This window comes from Onychomys torridus, chromosome 13, assembly GCF_903995425.1.
Source record: "Onychomys torridus chromosome 13, mOncTor1.1, whole genome shotgun sequence".
In the NCBI taxonomy this organism is placed as follows: domain Eukaryota; kingdom Metazoa; phylum Chordata; class Mammalia; order Rodentia; family Cricetidae; genus Onychomys; species Onychomys torridus.
Window position 1 is genome coordinate 74567282 of NC_050455.1, and position 17527 is coordinate 74584808.

The window sequence follows — 17527 nt, forward strand, 5'->3', positions numbered from 1 at the left end:
AAAATCTTGTTTCAGGAGATAAGGCATACAACTGATTTTTAAGAGAAACTACAGAGTCCAATGTCTATTTTATAATAACACTCAAGGGCAATAATATTTTTGTATTAACTAAAATAATGAAATTTTAAACTTAGGATAGACATTTCCAGATCTTTGGAAAATGTTGTCCCATACATTTCATAGTTTTTGAAATAACAACAAAAAATGAATATAGAAAGATGAATGTGAACTTAAAGTAAATGTATACCTTTAGTTTGTATGCATGCTAGGTGAAGTAAATCTAATTTTAAACAAAGTAGCTGATAGATATGCATGATTACAAAATAAAATATAAACAAGCAATCGATGTGTTCAAAGGAGGCAAGTTTCATTCAGATACCATTCTATTGCACCTTCACTAATTTGTTTCATTTACATTTATTGTATAGAATTCCTATAGTTTTACATTCTTTATAGGTGTCATGATTTAACATGTTTTCAGTGCTTTGTTCCTTGTTTATAAATTTGCACAGTACCTTTAACTGTGACTGTGACCAACTGAAAGTCGAGGCTATGGATATTGCTGAAAGGATGGATGAATGAACAAACATGTTCTTCGTTTTGATCCTGCTGGAATCAATCACTTGTGATTCTGAATACACACTGGACAAGAATCAGATAACTTCTCCTCACCAAGAACCATGTGCTAGACACAGTGTGTCCTTGAGGAAGGAGTATAGACTATGGAGTCAGAGGTCTCACATCTGACTTGTAGTTTCTATTCTGTGAGCCTGAGTTGTCACATTTGAGGACATTGACATGTGAGTCACAAAATTGTTGGGAGCGTTTAATGATGACATATGAGTTGGTGTCAAGGAACATTGTATTCACTAAGTGCTAAATGCTAATTTAACTTTTATTTGTGGAGATTGAGCTAAGTACCCTGATTTTAAGTATGATGAAAATAGCTAGATTGCCTTTTAAAACATTTTGAAACGCTCCACTGCAAAGCTGAATAAACGTAATTGTTTAGACTAAAATCAAAAGCTGTCTTTCAGTATGTTTTATTTTCCTTTAGTATTATCGTAAATTGTTCTTTGTATACATTAAACAAACAACAATGGCACTTGAACAAGAATGCATAAAGAAATATTTAAATTACTTCCATATCCAAAGCTAAATAGCATGTAAGTTTTGAAAGCTAATAGCTGATTTCAGATACATCTGGGCAAAAAAAAATACTTAGCTAAAGGAAATGGCACAGCTAAGTTTTGTTTTGTTTTGTTTTTTAACAACATAATAACACTTGTAGGGAAATATTAAAGATAATTTGCTTTGCACTAGTTTATCTGCCTGCAGACCACAAGGGGAAATAATGGGGCTGATTGCAATCAAGGCTATCTTGCCAGACTGAAAAGAGGAGATCCAAGCACTGCTGTACATTTTTGAAATGAACAGATTGTTTTATCTTTGTTTTACAGATTTACTTACGTTTTTTGGACTATGAGATGCAGAATTCAAATGAATGCAAGAGGAACTTCGTGGCGGTGTATGATGGGAGCAGCTCGGTGGAGGACTTGAAGGCCAAGTTCTGCAGCACGGTGGCTAATGACGTGATGCTGCGCACAGGCCTGGGGGTGATCCGCATGTGGGCAGATGAGGGCAGTCGCAACAGCAGGTTTCAGATGCTCTTCACATCCTTTCAAGAACGTAAGCTTCCCTTACTTGACTATTTGTCCTTCAGAAGTGTCCCAGGCTGCAAGGCTCCTTAGCTGCTAATGGGGTTTTCTTCATGCAGCTTGGGCACAGCAGGATGTTCCCTAATAAGTGGTTAAAACCAGTGAGGTTTCCTTTCCCTCATTTTGATTCAGTTGGAGAGTTGCATATCACTTTCTGGGTACTTATTTCTGTATGTGCATCATAACCTCGCTTAAGCGAATGCATTCTCTTCTTCTGGGAAATGATGGATTTTGTTGGCCTTCGGTTTAGCTCCTCCCAAGTATATGGGGGTGATGCTGCAGTTTCTGATGAAGCTTGAGTTTAAATATCATTTTTGAAACTTCATAAAATGTTTGAGACGTTGGCTTTAGTACACTTCCATAGCAGTCTCTTTCTGGACAGGCTTGCGACTGCAGAGCCACAATTAAAGTAAGGGGAGAGAGAACCCCTTGGAAAGGCAGAGAATTAGAGAAAAAATTCAGAAGATGCCGAGGTTACTGCAAAGTACATGTTTTTTTTTTAATTTTTAATTTTGAAAATTACGGTTTAATAAATTATGAGCTGTATGAACAGATTTATTAGGACATTCTTAGGGAACTTAGGCTATTTAGTGGCTTAAAAATACAAGCAAATGAAAGAAAATCCCAAGAAATTCAGCTTTAAAGGTTAAGAAAGAGCCTTATATTTTGAAGCTATGCATTTTGTTTAAATGGGAAAAAGAAAAAAAGAGAGAGAAAAGGAGTCCAGAGCCTTCTAAGACATCTCTTGTTGTAAACAGCCAGGATGCCAAGATTTTTAGTTCAGGATTGTTAAAAGTTTTAGACAATTATTTTACAAAACACCCAAATACTTTTGTCTTTAAATTTATTTCCAATTATGCAGCTGAGCCATTCTGTGGTACCAGAATCCTCAGATGTCACTTGATATTTCTAAATAGTACCACGGACTTTAAATGAGTTCTCTATCCTGTCCAGCTGTGGGCTGTTTATACATGGTGAAGTCTCTGTTTTCATCTCAGTGGTTGGTTAAAATGCTGGAGGTCTTGGGTCCTTATTTCATTATAATATTTGAAAAATAATCGCATATTTTCTAGATGAGAATATGAAGAAATTCTTAGTGTAGTTTTTGATGACTCATGTTGCGTTACTCAGCCACATTCAGTGCAGTGTGATTTTGATAAGGGTCTTCTAGAGGCTGAATTTTAAAAGTGTTAATTACAGTTTATATGTTTTGTGGAATACAGTTGATATGAGATCTATCATCTTAGATATTTTGGCCTCAACATTTTGTTTACTCTATTTTGTTTACATAGCACATTATGCATTTGCCATATGAAACATGATATTTTGAAGTATATGTGCATTATAGAACTTTTGCACCTAGTCAATGATGATATATTTTTTCTCTTGTGAAATGCTAAGCAATGAATAGTAAGTATTCTCATTACAACAAGAATTGTTCAAGAAATATTTACTTTGATGGGCTAGAATTAACCATGATTTTGTGTGATGGTTTTATGTTTTCTGTATTGCTAAGGCTTGTAAGATATGTGTGCATGAATGATGAGGATGTCCTGTCATACATATGTGGAAGTCAGAGGACAACATTGTGGAGTTGGTTTCTTCCTTCCAGGGTCCAAACAGATCGTCAGACTTGTGTAGCAAAGACATTTTTAGACACTCAGGCATCTAATCTGGCCCCCAGTTAGGAACTGAAGAAATTTAAAAATATTCTTTTCAATTTGTAATCATGACTTACTGAGATCCCCTATCTAATTTACTGTCAAAAATATGGAATGGCAAACTAAAGTGTGATCTCTTAAATTCTCTTCAATATCATGAAAAGTCTGCAAAGTTTATCTGTGCTGTAAAATTTAATACAGACAAATGAAAAAGATATTGCTAAATTTAAAACATCTACTACAATTCAAGGTTTTATTTTACTCAAGTGCAAGATAAGCCAATAACTTCATTTTGTGAGGGAAACACATTTAGCTATATAATTAAAAGACTTGTAATAGTCATACCAAAAAAAGGTATTAGGTGCATGGGATGCTAGCTACAGTTATCAAAATGAAAACCTCGAAGTTTACACTTTGGTATTTTTATGTGGAAAATAATCTGTTGGAAAGATTGACAGTATGTGGGATAGCAGGACATTTCAGCTAACACCTAAGGTCCCTTTGACCTCTAAAATGGATTATTGAATTCTATGTATCTATAAATCTGCATGCATATAAGAAATGGTATGTTTTGCCATGTTATGAACCTACCACATAAGCATAGTTGAGCGAAAATATAGCATTTCAGTGCCTGTGACTATATGAACTATTAAAACCATTTAATGAGTAACTATCAATCAGCAGTCAGTCCATAAGATACAGGATGCTCCTTCAAGATTGAAGGAAGGTCCACCAACCCATTAAGTTCTTCCATAGGAGCAAATGTTTACTTGTCTTGGAATGAGGGGTGTTATAATAATAATTTCTGGGATCATTACATTTATTTGCAATAAGCTTTTGCTAAAGTCTTGGTGTGTGATCTGGGTTTTCTTGCATGTCTTACTGAACGTACTGTTGTTGCACAAAATCTGGTCAGTTTGTCAAGTGAAAGGGGGGTGATTTCTATAAATCCTTCAAATTCCATATGTTAAAAATTCTAATAATCATTATGAAGCCTTTAGGAAGTGGGACCCTTGTAAAATGATTAAATTCCAAAGATAAACACTCATTAATGGGCTTGGACTTCATGGACAGTATCCTCAGAAAGTGGTTCTACCCCTTCTCCCAACGTGTGAGGCCCAAGTGCGGTGCTGAATATGCTGGTATGTCAGTCTTGGACTTTGCAGATTCTAGAAGTGTTCAAAAATAATTCCTCACTTGTAAGTGACTCTGTAGGTTACATTTTACTATAACATCATAAGAAGATTAAATATTCCTAAAGATTTCTATCACGATGTTTTGCTTTCCTCCATTTGCTATTGCTGTTCAGAATTGTGTCTGTGCATGGAAGGAGGAAGTCACAAAATGAACTGTGTGTGTACTACTTTATTTATTGAAACCAAGTTATACTAGATAAGGTGCAGAAACCATAAGAAAATGCAAAGTGGGCTTCTATTTGAAATTGAGTGGTTTAGAATAATTCCAGGGTGTTTCCTATATATCTGTCAAGGTGACTCATTGAAGAAGCTTCAAGTTCCTCACCTAGTGTGGCTTTATGTGACATGAGTTTGGCAGCAAATCTGGCATTGCGTTGTGAATGATGGTGATGACTATAGTTGTTTCTGTTCATAGTATATTATTCTGTTTTCTGTTGCTACTAACACAATACATATAGATGGTATCTGTCATAAAGAGGTAAATTTGGAGTTTAGAGTAGTGGATGTGTGGCTGGTATTTTCCTGCCTGGCCCACAAGCCAGGACAAATCTCTCTCACCCACCAGTCCCACAGTTGCTCAGACCCAACCAAGTAAGCACAAAGAGACTTATATTGTTTACAAACTGTATGGCCATGGCAGGCTTCTTGTTATCTGTTTATTTTATCTTAAATTAACCCATTTCTATTAATCTATAAGTTACCACGTCGTTCGTGGATTACCAGTACCTTACATCTTTCTTGTCATGGTGGTGGCTGGCAGTGTCTCTTTCTCCCCAGCCTTCACTTCCCAGCATTCTCCTCTTCCTTGTCCTGCCTACCCTATCCTTCCTGCTTGGATACTGGCCAATCAGCACTTTATTTATTTTAACCAATCAGAGCAACAAATTTGACATACGGAACATCCCACAGCAGTGGAAGTGCAGATTTTAAGCCTGTTTTGGTGATGAATTGCTGGCAATGTCTGAAAGTGGCACAGAGCATCACATGGCAATGAATTGCATAGACATTATATGTGTACCTGTGTGGGTGTATCCACACAAGTGCGTGGATGGACACATGGGTACATATATGTGTGACTATGTGTGTGAGTTTCTACATGTGCACTGTCTCTCTCCTGTTTTATATGGGGCTTCCTGGAGTCAATGATTTTCCTCTACACTGATGGTTAATTAATTTTAATCACCTCCCAGAGACTCCATTCCTAAAACCAAGCCAAAATAAATAAATCTTCATCTTCTAAATACCTCATCATAGAAATTAGACCACAGCAAGAATAGACAAACAATATTCAAACAAGAGCCATGGGGATACAGATATTTTAATGACAAAACACATAATGTAATTTTATGCCCAAACAAATGTATACCTGAGAACACACAAATTAAAAAAAAAAAAAAAAAAAAAAAAAACAGGTACAGGTTTGTCTCCTCAAAGTTCAAATGTTGAGACCATCAAATCCAGCATGATAGAGTAAAGAAATAGGGATTTTTGTGAGGTGACTGTGGGGCATTTTCGTCTTTTCATAAAAAAGTGGCTGTCAGAATCTGAGTTCTCTCTCTCTCTCTCTCTGCTACACATGGTTGGAGTATGAAGACTTAAAATGAAGAAACTGGGTACTCATGAGACTGTGACTTTGCTGGTGCCTTGATGCCTGAGTTTCCTACATCCAGAACTGTGAGAAATACACTTCTGTTGATCATAGATCACCTAGAAGACAGTATGTATTCTTAGGGTTCCCAACTGAACTACAAGAGAGTGCATCCAGGAATACCTATATCAGGAAAGTAAAACGCTTTATTGAGTAAATGCAGGGTTTATAAACTATCTATCCTATGTCTTCACATGTTATAAGCTCAGAACCAGAGACGTTAATCACTCTTCCATGCATTTTTCTAACCTATTATTGGTAACACTTTAATTGAATTGGGGCAAGGACTGATTATCTGACTCATAATGTTACTTTTCTACCTTTGAGGCATTCTGAGTTAGACAACTCTTTTTCTAAAGAGGGCACTGATATTAAGGGTGATAAAATTGGATGACCAACAGGATCTGCTCAGCAAAGCTCTACATGATTTTCAAACATAATTTTATTCTTTGGCCCAAGCAATTTCTGGCTACATAGTGCAATCACATGTTAAAAATCAGAGACCATAGCATGCTACCATCCCATTGCTATAAGACATAAGCAAAATTAAAGTGACCACATTCTGCAGGATCTACCAATATGATGATTGATAAATACACACTCCTCTCTCTCTCTCTCTCTCTCTCTCTCTCTCTCTCTCTCTCTCTCTCTCTCTCTCTCTTGCTCTCTCTCTCACACACACACACACACACACACATTTAAATTATCAAACTTTTTTCTCGTCTGAATTAATTGCAATAAAGGGAAAAATGAGTTTATCATACCTACATGGGTTCATTGTCACATCAGAAGATGTTTAGCATATACAAGCCCATTATTACAAAGTCTGTCTTACTTGACTATATCTGTCACAAAAATAAGACTAGTTATCAAAAGACCCAAGATCCCAGAAATGAAAAGGGATTTCCCCACAGTGAAGGCTGTGAAATCACCTCCTTTAGGTGGCTTCATGAAGCAGGAAGAATGCTCTTTTTTTCAGCTGCTTTCACTGACTAGAGACATCACCAGAATTGTGGCATGTGTTGTGGTTTGCAACAGCTAAGCACTTTGTTAAGAATAACACACCCAGAATGAAAACTGTATAGTTGCCTCCATGTTCAGGGATTGGAAAGTAAGACAAAGTATATCTATACCATCATGGAAAATAATTCTGGGTCATTCTTAAATAGAATTATTAGTGATAGAGCTTTAGCTTACTGTCTTATGTCAACGTTTTCTAATAATATAGCTTGATATATTTACATCACTTTCCATAGTCACTGACTTTATCCTGGGGAATCATCTAATTAAAAGGATTATATTTAGCATTTAACTTTGAGTGTGTATATATATATATATATATATATATATATATATATATATATATATATTCATAACCAATTATGGCAGAAGTACTTACTTAACATTAACTTAATGTCAATATGGGTAAACTGAGGACCCTGGTATATCCCACCTGTTCAGGATGAGTCACTTGTTGCTTTTTCAGAACCATTCTTGCCCCAGGTTTGTATGTGAATTCAGCAATAGGAATGGGTGCATCCCATAAGCCAGGACAATTCTCACTTCTAGAGAGCTATTTACTGTTCTGCTCTCATGTGCAGCTTTTACACATTTTCGGTCCTTGATTGGGGTGCAGGGAATGTGTGTTGTAAACAGATAAGCAAGTAAAATATATTTTTTAAATAGTGAACACTTTAAGATCATATGGAAATTATTTACAATCATTTTCTCAAGTAACATAGTACATGTGGTTCATGTCAACTTATTTGGGTTTTTTGTTTGTTTGTTTGTTTGTTTTGTTTTGAAGACAACGTTTTTTCTATATAGTTTTGTGCCCTTCCTGGAACTCACTGTGTAGGCCAGGAGGACCTCGAACTCACAGAGATCCTCCTACCTCTGCCTCCCAAGTGCTGTGATTAAAGGTGTGCACCACCATCCCCCGGCTTCATGTCAACTTATAAGACAAGTCAAAGTAGTAGATTTATTTTTGATAAAATTGTACAGAATATCCATAGCATTTCAAGGGAAATGTAAAGATCCATTCTTAGAGGAAGTAAACAATTCTCATAGTTTGAAAACAATCTATAAAACCCACGGTAAAGAAGCATCTACAGATAGAATATCCACAATTCAGCAGCACTTATAGATAGAATGCCCATGATACAGCAGCACCTACAGATAGAACACCCAAAGTACAGCAGAATCTACAGATATCTTCTGATGTGAATGGTGCTAAGTCTGTATTCTATGACAGAATTTCCCTGACAATGTGTATCCCTAATCAAATGGTTATAAGATGATAAAATGAAAGACCATCTCTGAAGACCTGACCAAACCGGGGAACTCTATGAAAATGAAACATTATCCAGTTATACAGCTGGCACTAGAGGAGCCCAGACTTAGAGCACCAGACCCTAGAATTTGAAGAGTTTTTGGCCACCAACAAGTGAGGAAATGAGGAATTGAGTTAGACAACTCCAAAAACCTAAGTTCCACACAGTCTAAAAATCTGGGGAAAGGAATCTTAGCACAAAGTTGAAGATCAATGCTACAGCTGATATTTGCATTGCAGCTTGTATGCTGATGCTGTCCTTGGATTCTATTTCACAGAGATTATGTGAAAATAACTGGTTAGTCTTTTCAGATTTCAGGTGATTTGTTAACTAGTGTTGTCATTGTGCAGGTCTTATTTAAACAACTGTATTATTGAGATTTTATGGGGGGAGCATCTTTCCTATCATAGAAGACATTCTAGTCCTCTTAACAATTTTTACTGTGGTGTTTCCTGAGCCTAAGGTGCTAGAGTTGTGTTGTAGACTTATCAATTGAGGCCAGGAAACTCACAGCCAGATGTTCTGTGCGTTTTGAACAGCTATAGTTTCCATTTGCTGCAAAAAGATGCTTCTTTGATGAGAAGTGGGAACTACACTCAACTATGGATATGAGGATAAATATTGTAAAGTATACTGGTTTAAGAAAGTGGTAGTAGTAGGTTCTCCTCTAGGGTCCATGACATCATAATCCATGAATAGTAGACTAGGTTTACAGAACCACATTTTAATTCCCTCCTTGTTAGACAGCTCTTGGTTGCCCCCAGGACATAAGTTCCACTATTTCACTTTGCAATGAGTCCTTCAACTGATTAATGGATAATTAAAATGTGGTATATATACATGGTGAAGTACTATTGAGCTGTAAATAAAAATTAAACCATGAAATTTACAGATAAATTGATGAACCTAAAAACGATTATATTGAGTGGGATAATCCAACCCCCAAAGACAAATTCTGCATGTTCTCTCTTATTTGCAGTTCTGAGATCCATAACCTTAAATGTGAGCATGTAGCCTAGAGTAAGCACAGATATCACTGTGATATTTATTCAATAATAACATTTTTTTTTTCCAGAAAGATGATGTCAGGCACAACAACAAACCTGGGATCATTACTGAGCCCCAGAGTAACCACATTCAATCTGTGTTTCACCAACTAATTTGTATGTTTTAGAGAAAGATATGCCATCAGTTTTGATTATTCCAAAGTATAAATTGATGTCTTGGTTGGGTAGATTTCAATATCACAGCATTATAAATTGCTGTGTTTCAAGTAGATTAAGAGCACTTTATTAATGTAGGAAATATTTACCATATATGTCATAGAGAAACATAAATACCAGATGGCACAGATTTAAATATCAACAGTACATAAAATTTGCTGAGAAAATTGCTGAATTTATGTCATATTTTGGAAAGTCTTTCTAAAATAGACACAAAACATAACATAGGTGATAAAAATCATTATATTTAAATATATGACATTTAACATTTGTATTGATGAAAAAGTACTATAGCTGAAATGCAAAGGGAAAGATGAATGGGTGAACAGCCTTAAAATAAATTATTGTTTTTAATTCTATAAGAAATAAAAACTTAATAATGCAGTAGGAGAAGGAAGATGACTGTATTATAAAAGGGAAAAAAAAGAAGCAAATACTTCATCATAAAGTAGTGCATATGGCTTTCTATGTGGGAAATGAGCCTACATACAGCAGTAACAAAAGGGTGCACACTCAGTCATGACATTTGATTTTCATCCACCAGATTAGTTTAGAAAATGAAGAACCCATTTTGGAGATGGCAAAGTATGGTGGTGTGAAAGAAAATTGCCCCCAAAGATCGTGTCACTATTAGGAGGTGTGACCATGTTGGAGGAATTGTGTTGCCATGGGGGCAGGCTTTGAGGTTTCTTTGCTCAAGCTTCCCTCAGTGTGGCACTCAGACTGCTTCCTGTCACCTGCAAGACATAGGACTCTCAGCTACAGCTACAGTACCATGTCTGCCTTCACTCTGCTACGTCTCACCTTGATGACAATGGATTGAACCTATGAATTTTAAGTGAGCCACCCCAGTTAAATGTTTTCCTTTATAAGAGTTGCTGTTGTCATGGTATTTCCTCATAGCAATAGAAACCCTAATTAAGACATAAAGTGAGGTGAAAGCTTTTGTAATTCTATTGGGGAAACAACTTTCATGAGGGACAGTTCAATAGAACATATCAAAACATGTACCATTACATTTTAAAATACCTTTTAACATTACCTAGATTTATACACTAGCAAATCATCTGTTTAAAACAATGAAGATTAGAATTGGAAAGATGACCCAGTGGTTAAGAGCTCGTACTGCTATGACTGAGAATTCAAGTTCAGTTCCCAACACCCATGCCAAGAGAATCACAGCTATGCGTACCATTTAGCTCCAAGATGTCTGATGTCCTCATGAATATCACAGACCACAGGCACCTGCATTCACATGTGCATATATGCACACATGCATAATTAAAATAAAATATACATATTAAAATAAAATTAAACAAATAATATAATATGAGACATTTCTTGTTTGCTTGTTTGTTTTGAGAGAACCCTTGTTGGTCTGAAACTCTCTTTAGACCAAGCTGGCCTCAAACTCATAGACATCTGCCTGCTTCTACCTTCCAAGCCTGGGATTAAATTGCTAGCCCAAATGTGATGTTCTTAAGTTGAATAGTTAAATAAATGGTTGTGGAAATGCACATGCTTGTTATTAATGTAATATTGTAGTTGAGAATTGTATCAAACTATTTTTAACATAAGATGCTAAAATAAAGTAGTTAACAAAAGCCGTCTACACTATGCACATATTCTTGTAAGTATAGCGGATAAATATTTAGCATGAAATATCCACTTCTACATATATGTAGAAGGTAATAGAATCCAGTTTTTACTAATAATTTTAGAATATTGCTAGTTTTTACCTTTTCTACCTGGAATATGTATTGATCTAGTAAAACATTAAAAGCTAAAAATAAGATTTTTCTGGACAGATCAATTGTATTTAAGTAAATAAAGTTACTCACATTGTTTTCTCTGCTGGAATAATTATGATTCATTTACAATATCAGAAAGCAATTAATCAATGTGGCTCTAAATATGCCACTGCTTAAGACATCCATTGCTATGTTATGTCCCCGGTGTGGTTATGAATGGCCACAGTGGAATCTCTCCACCACTTACTGCCCAGTGGCCACTCCTCTGGTGACAGACTTTGTGTGACAATTTCCAATGGGCAAATCCTCATTTTTACAGTATTCTGGAGCTAGGTGGTGAGCTTTTTGTTTGTTTTGTATTGTCTATTTTTATTTTGTTGTTTATTGTCAACTTGACACCAACTAATGTCATCTGGGGAAAAGAAACCTTGATTACTGAATTCTTCCAATCAGGAGGCCTGTGGCAAGTCTAGGGGGCAGGAATTTTCTTAATTAATGTTTGATGAGGTCAGGCCCAGTCTGAATGCCAATCCTGAGCAGCAGGCCCTGAGTAGAATAAGAAAGCAAGTTGAGAAAGACTTGGAGAGTAAGCCAATGTTCAGTGTTCTTCCATGGTGTCTGAGTCAGTTCCTGACTCCAGGCTCTTGCCTTCAGTGCCTGCCCTGACTTCTCAGTGATCAGCTGTGATAGTGATATGTAAGACTAATGAACCCTTTCTACCTGGCTTTTGATCCTAGTATTTATCACAACAGAGAAATCAAACTAAAACACCTCAAGATCACCTAATCTCTCTCAAATTGATTGTCTCTTTTGCTTTATTATTGGTGGGCTAGTGTTGTTGGTTGTTTTTCATCCTTAAGTTCGTTACTCTTTGTTCTTTGGCGGGGGGGGCTCCAACCAGATCCCAAATAAATCACACACAGAGACTTTTTCTTACTTATAAATTCCTGGCCTTAGCTTGGCTTGTTGCTAGCCAGCTTTTCTTAACTTTAAACTAGCCAGGCTACCTTTTTCCTCTGGGCTTTTTCCTTTATTACTTCTGTATAACTTACTTTCACGCTTACTCCGTGGCTGACTGAGTGGCTGGGTAGCTGGTCCTTGGCATCCCCTTCTCCTTATTCTCTTGCTCCTTCTCCTCTCCTCCCAGATTTCTCTTATTTATTATCTCTGCCTGCCTTGCTACTGGCCATCCAGCTCTTTATTAGACCATCAGGTGTTTTAGACAGGCAAAGTAACAGCTTCACAGAGTTAAACAAATGCAACATAAAAGAATGCAACACATCTTTGCTTCATTAAACAAATGTTCCACAGCATAAACAAATGTAATACATCTTAAAATAATATTCTACAACAGGCTAGGGAATGTAACTTGGTATTTATCTTACCATAGTTGACTTACTTCTCTTTTGATTTTTATATAACTGAGGAGTTGTTGCTGAGAGTATAAAAGCAATAGTGAGTTTACATGAAGGCTGTATATATTCAATTTTAACTAATTGTGCTAAATCTAAATACATGCCCAATTTTTATAAATTATGACCATGTATTCTTTTTCTGCATAAAGAAATTGCCTTTCAAATTAAGTAATTTTTATTATTTCAAAACAACAGTGAGGTATCCTCATATGGATATGATTTTGACAAATGGATGTGTGTTTATAATTTAAAAATTAATGTTAGTTTCAGGGAAAAACCTGAGGTCAGCTATTTACAAAAGGATTGTTGTTTAAACAAAAGCTGTAATAGGATGATGCATATTTAATATCATATCTTTATATTAGCTAGTTAAACCTACCACTTTGTTATAAGGAATGACTAGACTGTTCCATAGCGCACTTTCCAGGTAATGGGAGTGATAGTGGAGAGTAGGTGAAAGGTTTAAATATATTTCCTCCTCCAGGAAGGCAGAGAAATGATATAAAATTGTAATATGAGTAATCAGTCCTCTCCCTCCATCTTTCCCTCCATCTTCCACTTCTTTTCTCTTCAAACTTTCCTTTGGTTTCAACTGTGCCATAAAGAAAACAGCAGACAAAATACTTTAATATTTGAAAATTATCCATTAAGGACTCTTATTACTGACTTAGTCATTTAACTTGCATCAGTAGGAAGGTTCTATATGCATAAGTGCATAGAATAGTAATATATATTAATCTGTGCCTTCAGTTTTTCAGGCCAAAATAATTACTTTAGTTGAAATCAACTTAGCTTTGATTTTTAATTATTGAGGATCTCCCTTTGCACATTCTAGACTAATGTAGACTTTTTGTAAAGTGTGAGTTTCCATGAGCCTCGGTATGGATGTGTATATGATTTTGCAGCCATTGTAGTTTATATTTCTCAGTGAAAATGAGTGTTATCTATTTGCCACATGAAGACAAAAGATTATTATCTTGAACTGTTGGCATTTGAAGTAGTCCAATCACAAACTTCAGGCAATACGGCCTGTTAAGACTTGGCACAAATCTTTGTTTACTGCAGGTTCTTCTATTGGAACTTGGAATATTCAGCAGCAAAGCCAAATATTTTACCTTTGTAAGAACAATGTGTCTAAACTAACCAGCGGCTGCAGACATGCATAAATCAGTCACAAAACAAACTCTGTACCAAATGTGCAGGGCCTAATAATAACTCCAGTGCTAAGCAATCCAACATCCTCCTCATTATAATTGTGATGTCTAATTGCACACAATGAATAAATCATCATGCAGCTGAGTCAAAGCAGACATAACGATAGCATAAAAGTGTACAATAATTCCTTGGAGTTAAAACTGGATGTAGATGTCTTGTGACGTGGTTCACATCACAAGAGAGGAAATAAATTACCCCTACCTATGGAATACGATGTGTACATGGAATTATGGCTTTCATTCCATATTGCAGTCTTTAATGGTGGGATATTACAATTTTATCACAAACTTTGGGAGGAGATCAAATAATTATGTGAGATTAAATTAAAGTTTGTAAGCAGAATTTTGTATACACTACATAAAGAGATTCAGGAATATATTGTTTCTCTAAAACTGGATGCTTTTGTGAACAATCATATCAGAACAGAGAGTTTTTGGAAACACTGATCTTCTTTAAAGCAAATGAAAAGATAATAAAAGACTCAAAGAGAAGGTGGACAAATCTGTATCTGGAGCCAGTTTGGTAAACACATTTCAGTAAAATGTTATTTGTATTTAATTGCAAAATCTAAGGGGCTTACATTATGATGGCAGAAAAAAAGCTATTTAAGTAGGAAATTGTGGCAGTAATGTTGATGGCTTGATGTGTTTATAATTTTTTTTAAAATACTTTTGGTGTATATGCGTTTTGGCATGAGTATATACACATGCATGTGCAAGGGTGGACATTCCTATGCTACCATGAGGGTCAGAAGAGTATGTCAGATCCCCATGTGCAGCTTGTTGCATGGATGCTGGGCTCCCAACTCTAGTCCTCACTATTGCTCAGCCAGTGACTTTAATAGCTAAGTCATTCCTACAGACCCATATTTTATGATTTTTGCCATTCCTGCTCAATAACTATAATACCACCATGACAAATGGTGGTTAGTACTAAGCAATACATGTTAACTCTGGTTTTGATATCTAAAAATAAATATTTTATTATGATTTATAACTGCTGATTTTGGTGATCTAGCATTGTCCTTCATCAATAATACTAAATATAGAGTGAAATTTATTAGAAATTGAAACCATCATCAGCTTTCAGTGAAAAGTTGGCACCTCATAAACACTGTCCTGCTTGAAGAATTTCTACTCTGTGTGGTCTACAAATAAACATAGGTTAAGTAAGCAGAAAGTAGTACTTGTACCTGAGGAATTGGCTTCATGGGTAAGAGTGCTTACTATAAAATCAAGAAGACCTGAGTTCACATCCCCAGCACACATGTTAAATAAAAGTGAGACCCTGTCCCAAAAAATAGAAGGAGCCGCCTAACATACTCTTCTGGCCTCTGCATTTGCAGTCCTGAATAAATAGACAAAAGTGCATTAGCAACCCCCCCCCCCATACACACACACACACCAATACCACTAACATAAGTTGTACCTGATGCCTTAGCCTCTGATATGGAAGTGTCAAAAGAGCACATTAATAAAGTAAGTTAGAGGAGGCCAACTCAAGCTTTATGAAATGTGTATTAAAAACAGCATAGCTCCAGTGGTGGGAAGAGAAAGATGGAGAAGCTGTCACTGTGCATGTTCTAGGGTATCTAGATTATGGACAAACTAGTTAACAGTGATGCTAAGGATGGACAACACTGTATTAAATGGTGTGAGGGGTTTGAGATTTAATCTAACCTTTTGGGAAAGACTTGGAGTTCTTCTCAGAGAGGAAATTTAATCAGATTTCCAGTGACAAGATCGATGTTGTGGCTTCCATGGACTCCATGTAAACTCATTGTTTTAGTGTGTCTGTGGCATACTGAGAGCAATGGAGATTGTAATAGGAGCTTGTCATTCAAGGAGAGAAATAGAGAGAAGTAAAGGAAGCCACCTACCATCCTCTTTGGCCTCTTTGTACACACACACACACACACACACACACACACACACACATCACAAACACGCAAACACAGGTTAGGACAGTTTGCAGAAGGGGATGGATACAAGAGTGACTGAGGTCAAAACAGAGAGTTTAGGCTGAACAGCTGAAGGATGAAATGCCGGAAATATGAAGGTTGGTGTTGTTTTTAAAACTATTTTGTGTGGGGTTGTTGCGCTAGGCTTTTCTCACCATGACCATTAATTGTGTAATAGAAATGCTGCTAATTTTTGGTATTGATTGTATCTTGCTAGTTTCCTGGACTTTTAAAAATCATTTCTAAGAGTTTCCTGGTGAACTGTTTAGGATGTGTGAAGCATAGGATAAAGTGTAGAGTCAAACCATATGCAAGTAGGAATAACTGCTTCATTTTCCGATGTGTGTCCTTCTTCCCCCTTCTCTTGCCTTATTTTTCTGGCTAATATTTCAAATACTGTAGTGAAAATGATGTAATTGAAGAGGGTGTCCTTCTTGTTCCTCATGTTAGGGACTGTTTTTAGTTCTTTAGGTGTGGCACAGTGGGCCTTTGTTTTGTTAAGACACATTCTTTCTACTTCTAGTTTCTTCAGGGTTTTTATCAAGAAGAGATGCTGGACTCCAACAAAGACCTTTCTACATCAATTAAAATGACCATGGAATTTATTTCCTTAAGTTTGTTTTGTGCTATTTGACATTTATTGAATTGTATATACTAATCCATCATTGCATTCTGGAATGCAGTGACATTGTTCATAGAGTTTGATTTTGGGTGGGATGTTGACTTCTTTTTGCAAATATTTTCTTTTTCTTTCATCCTCTTCATCCAGAAAATTGTTCTCTCTCTCTCTCTCTCTCTCTCTCTCTCTCTCTCTCTCTCTCTCTCTCTCTCTCTCTCGTGTGTGTGTGTGTGTGTGTGTGTGTGTGTGTGTGTGTGTGTGTGTTTGTTTGTCTCCTTATCAGGTTTTGGTATTGGGTAATACTGGCTTTACAAAAATGAGTTTGATAACATTCTTTCTATTTCTATTTCATGGACTATTCTGAAGAATTTGTGCTCGATCTTTTTTAAAAAGTCAGGTTGAATTTAAGTAGTCAGTCCATTTAATCCTGTCATTGATCAGCTTTATTAGTTGTGTGTTGACCTGTCTCATTTGTTTATATCTTTCTTGATTTAATTTTGTTAGGTCAGATATGTCTATGAATTTATTCATTCCTTATATTTTCAAATTTATTGAAACATAATTTTACACAATATGCTCTGCTAAGTGTCTGAATTTTAAAGAGACTACCAAGAATATGGACAGGGAACAGGAAAGGATTAAAGGGTGGGATCAGTCACAATATGGTATGTGTTTGCATGGATATGTCATTATGAACCCAACCACTTTGTGCTTTAAGTAAGTACCAATTAATTAGTCAAAGATGAAGTAAAAGAAAAAAATAAGGGAATGGAGAAGAGCTGGGGCTG

The 17527-nt window shown here is 36.1% G+C and overlaps 1 protein-coding gene across 4 annotated transcripts in view; it reads left to right on the forward strand.

Annotated features, from left to right (window-relative positions):
- The window catches only part of Neto1 (neuropilin and tolloid like 1), a 117662-nt gene that overhangs the window by 85301 nt on the left and 14834 nt on the right, over positions 1-17527 (forward strand). For all 4 annotated transcript variants that reach the window (XM_036204342.1, XM_036204345.1, XM_036204341.1 and 1 more), the window contains one exon: positions 1461-1689. In XM_036204342.1, coding sequence (XP_036060235.1) covers positions 1461-1689 — 229 coding nt within the window. The remainder of the gene's footprint in view (positions 1-1460; positions 1690-17527) is intronic.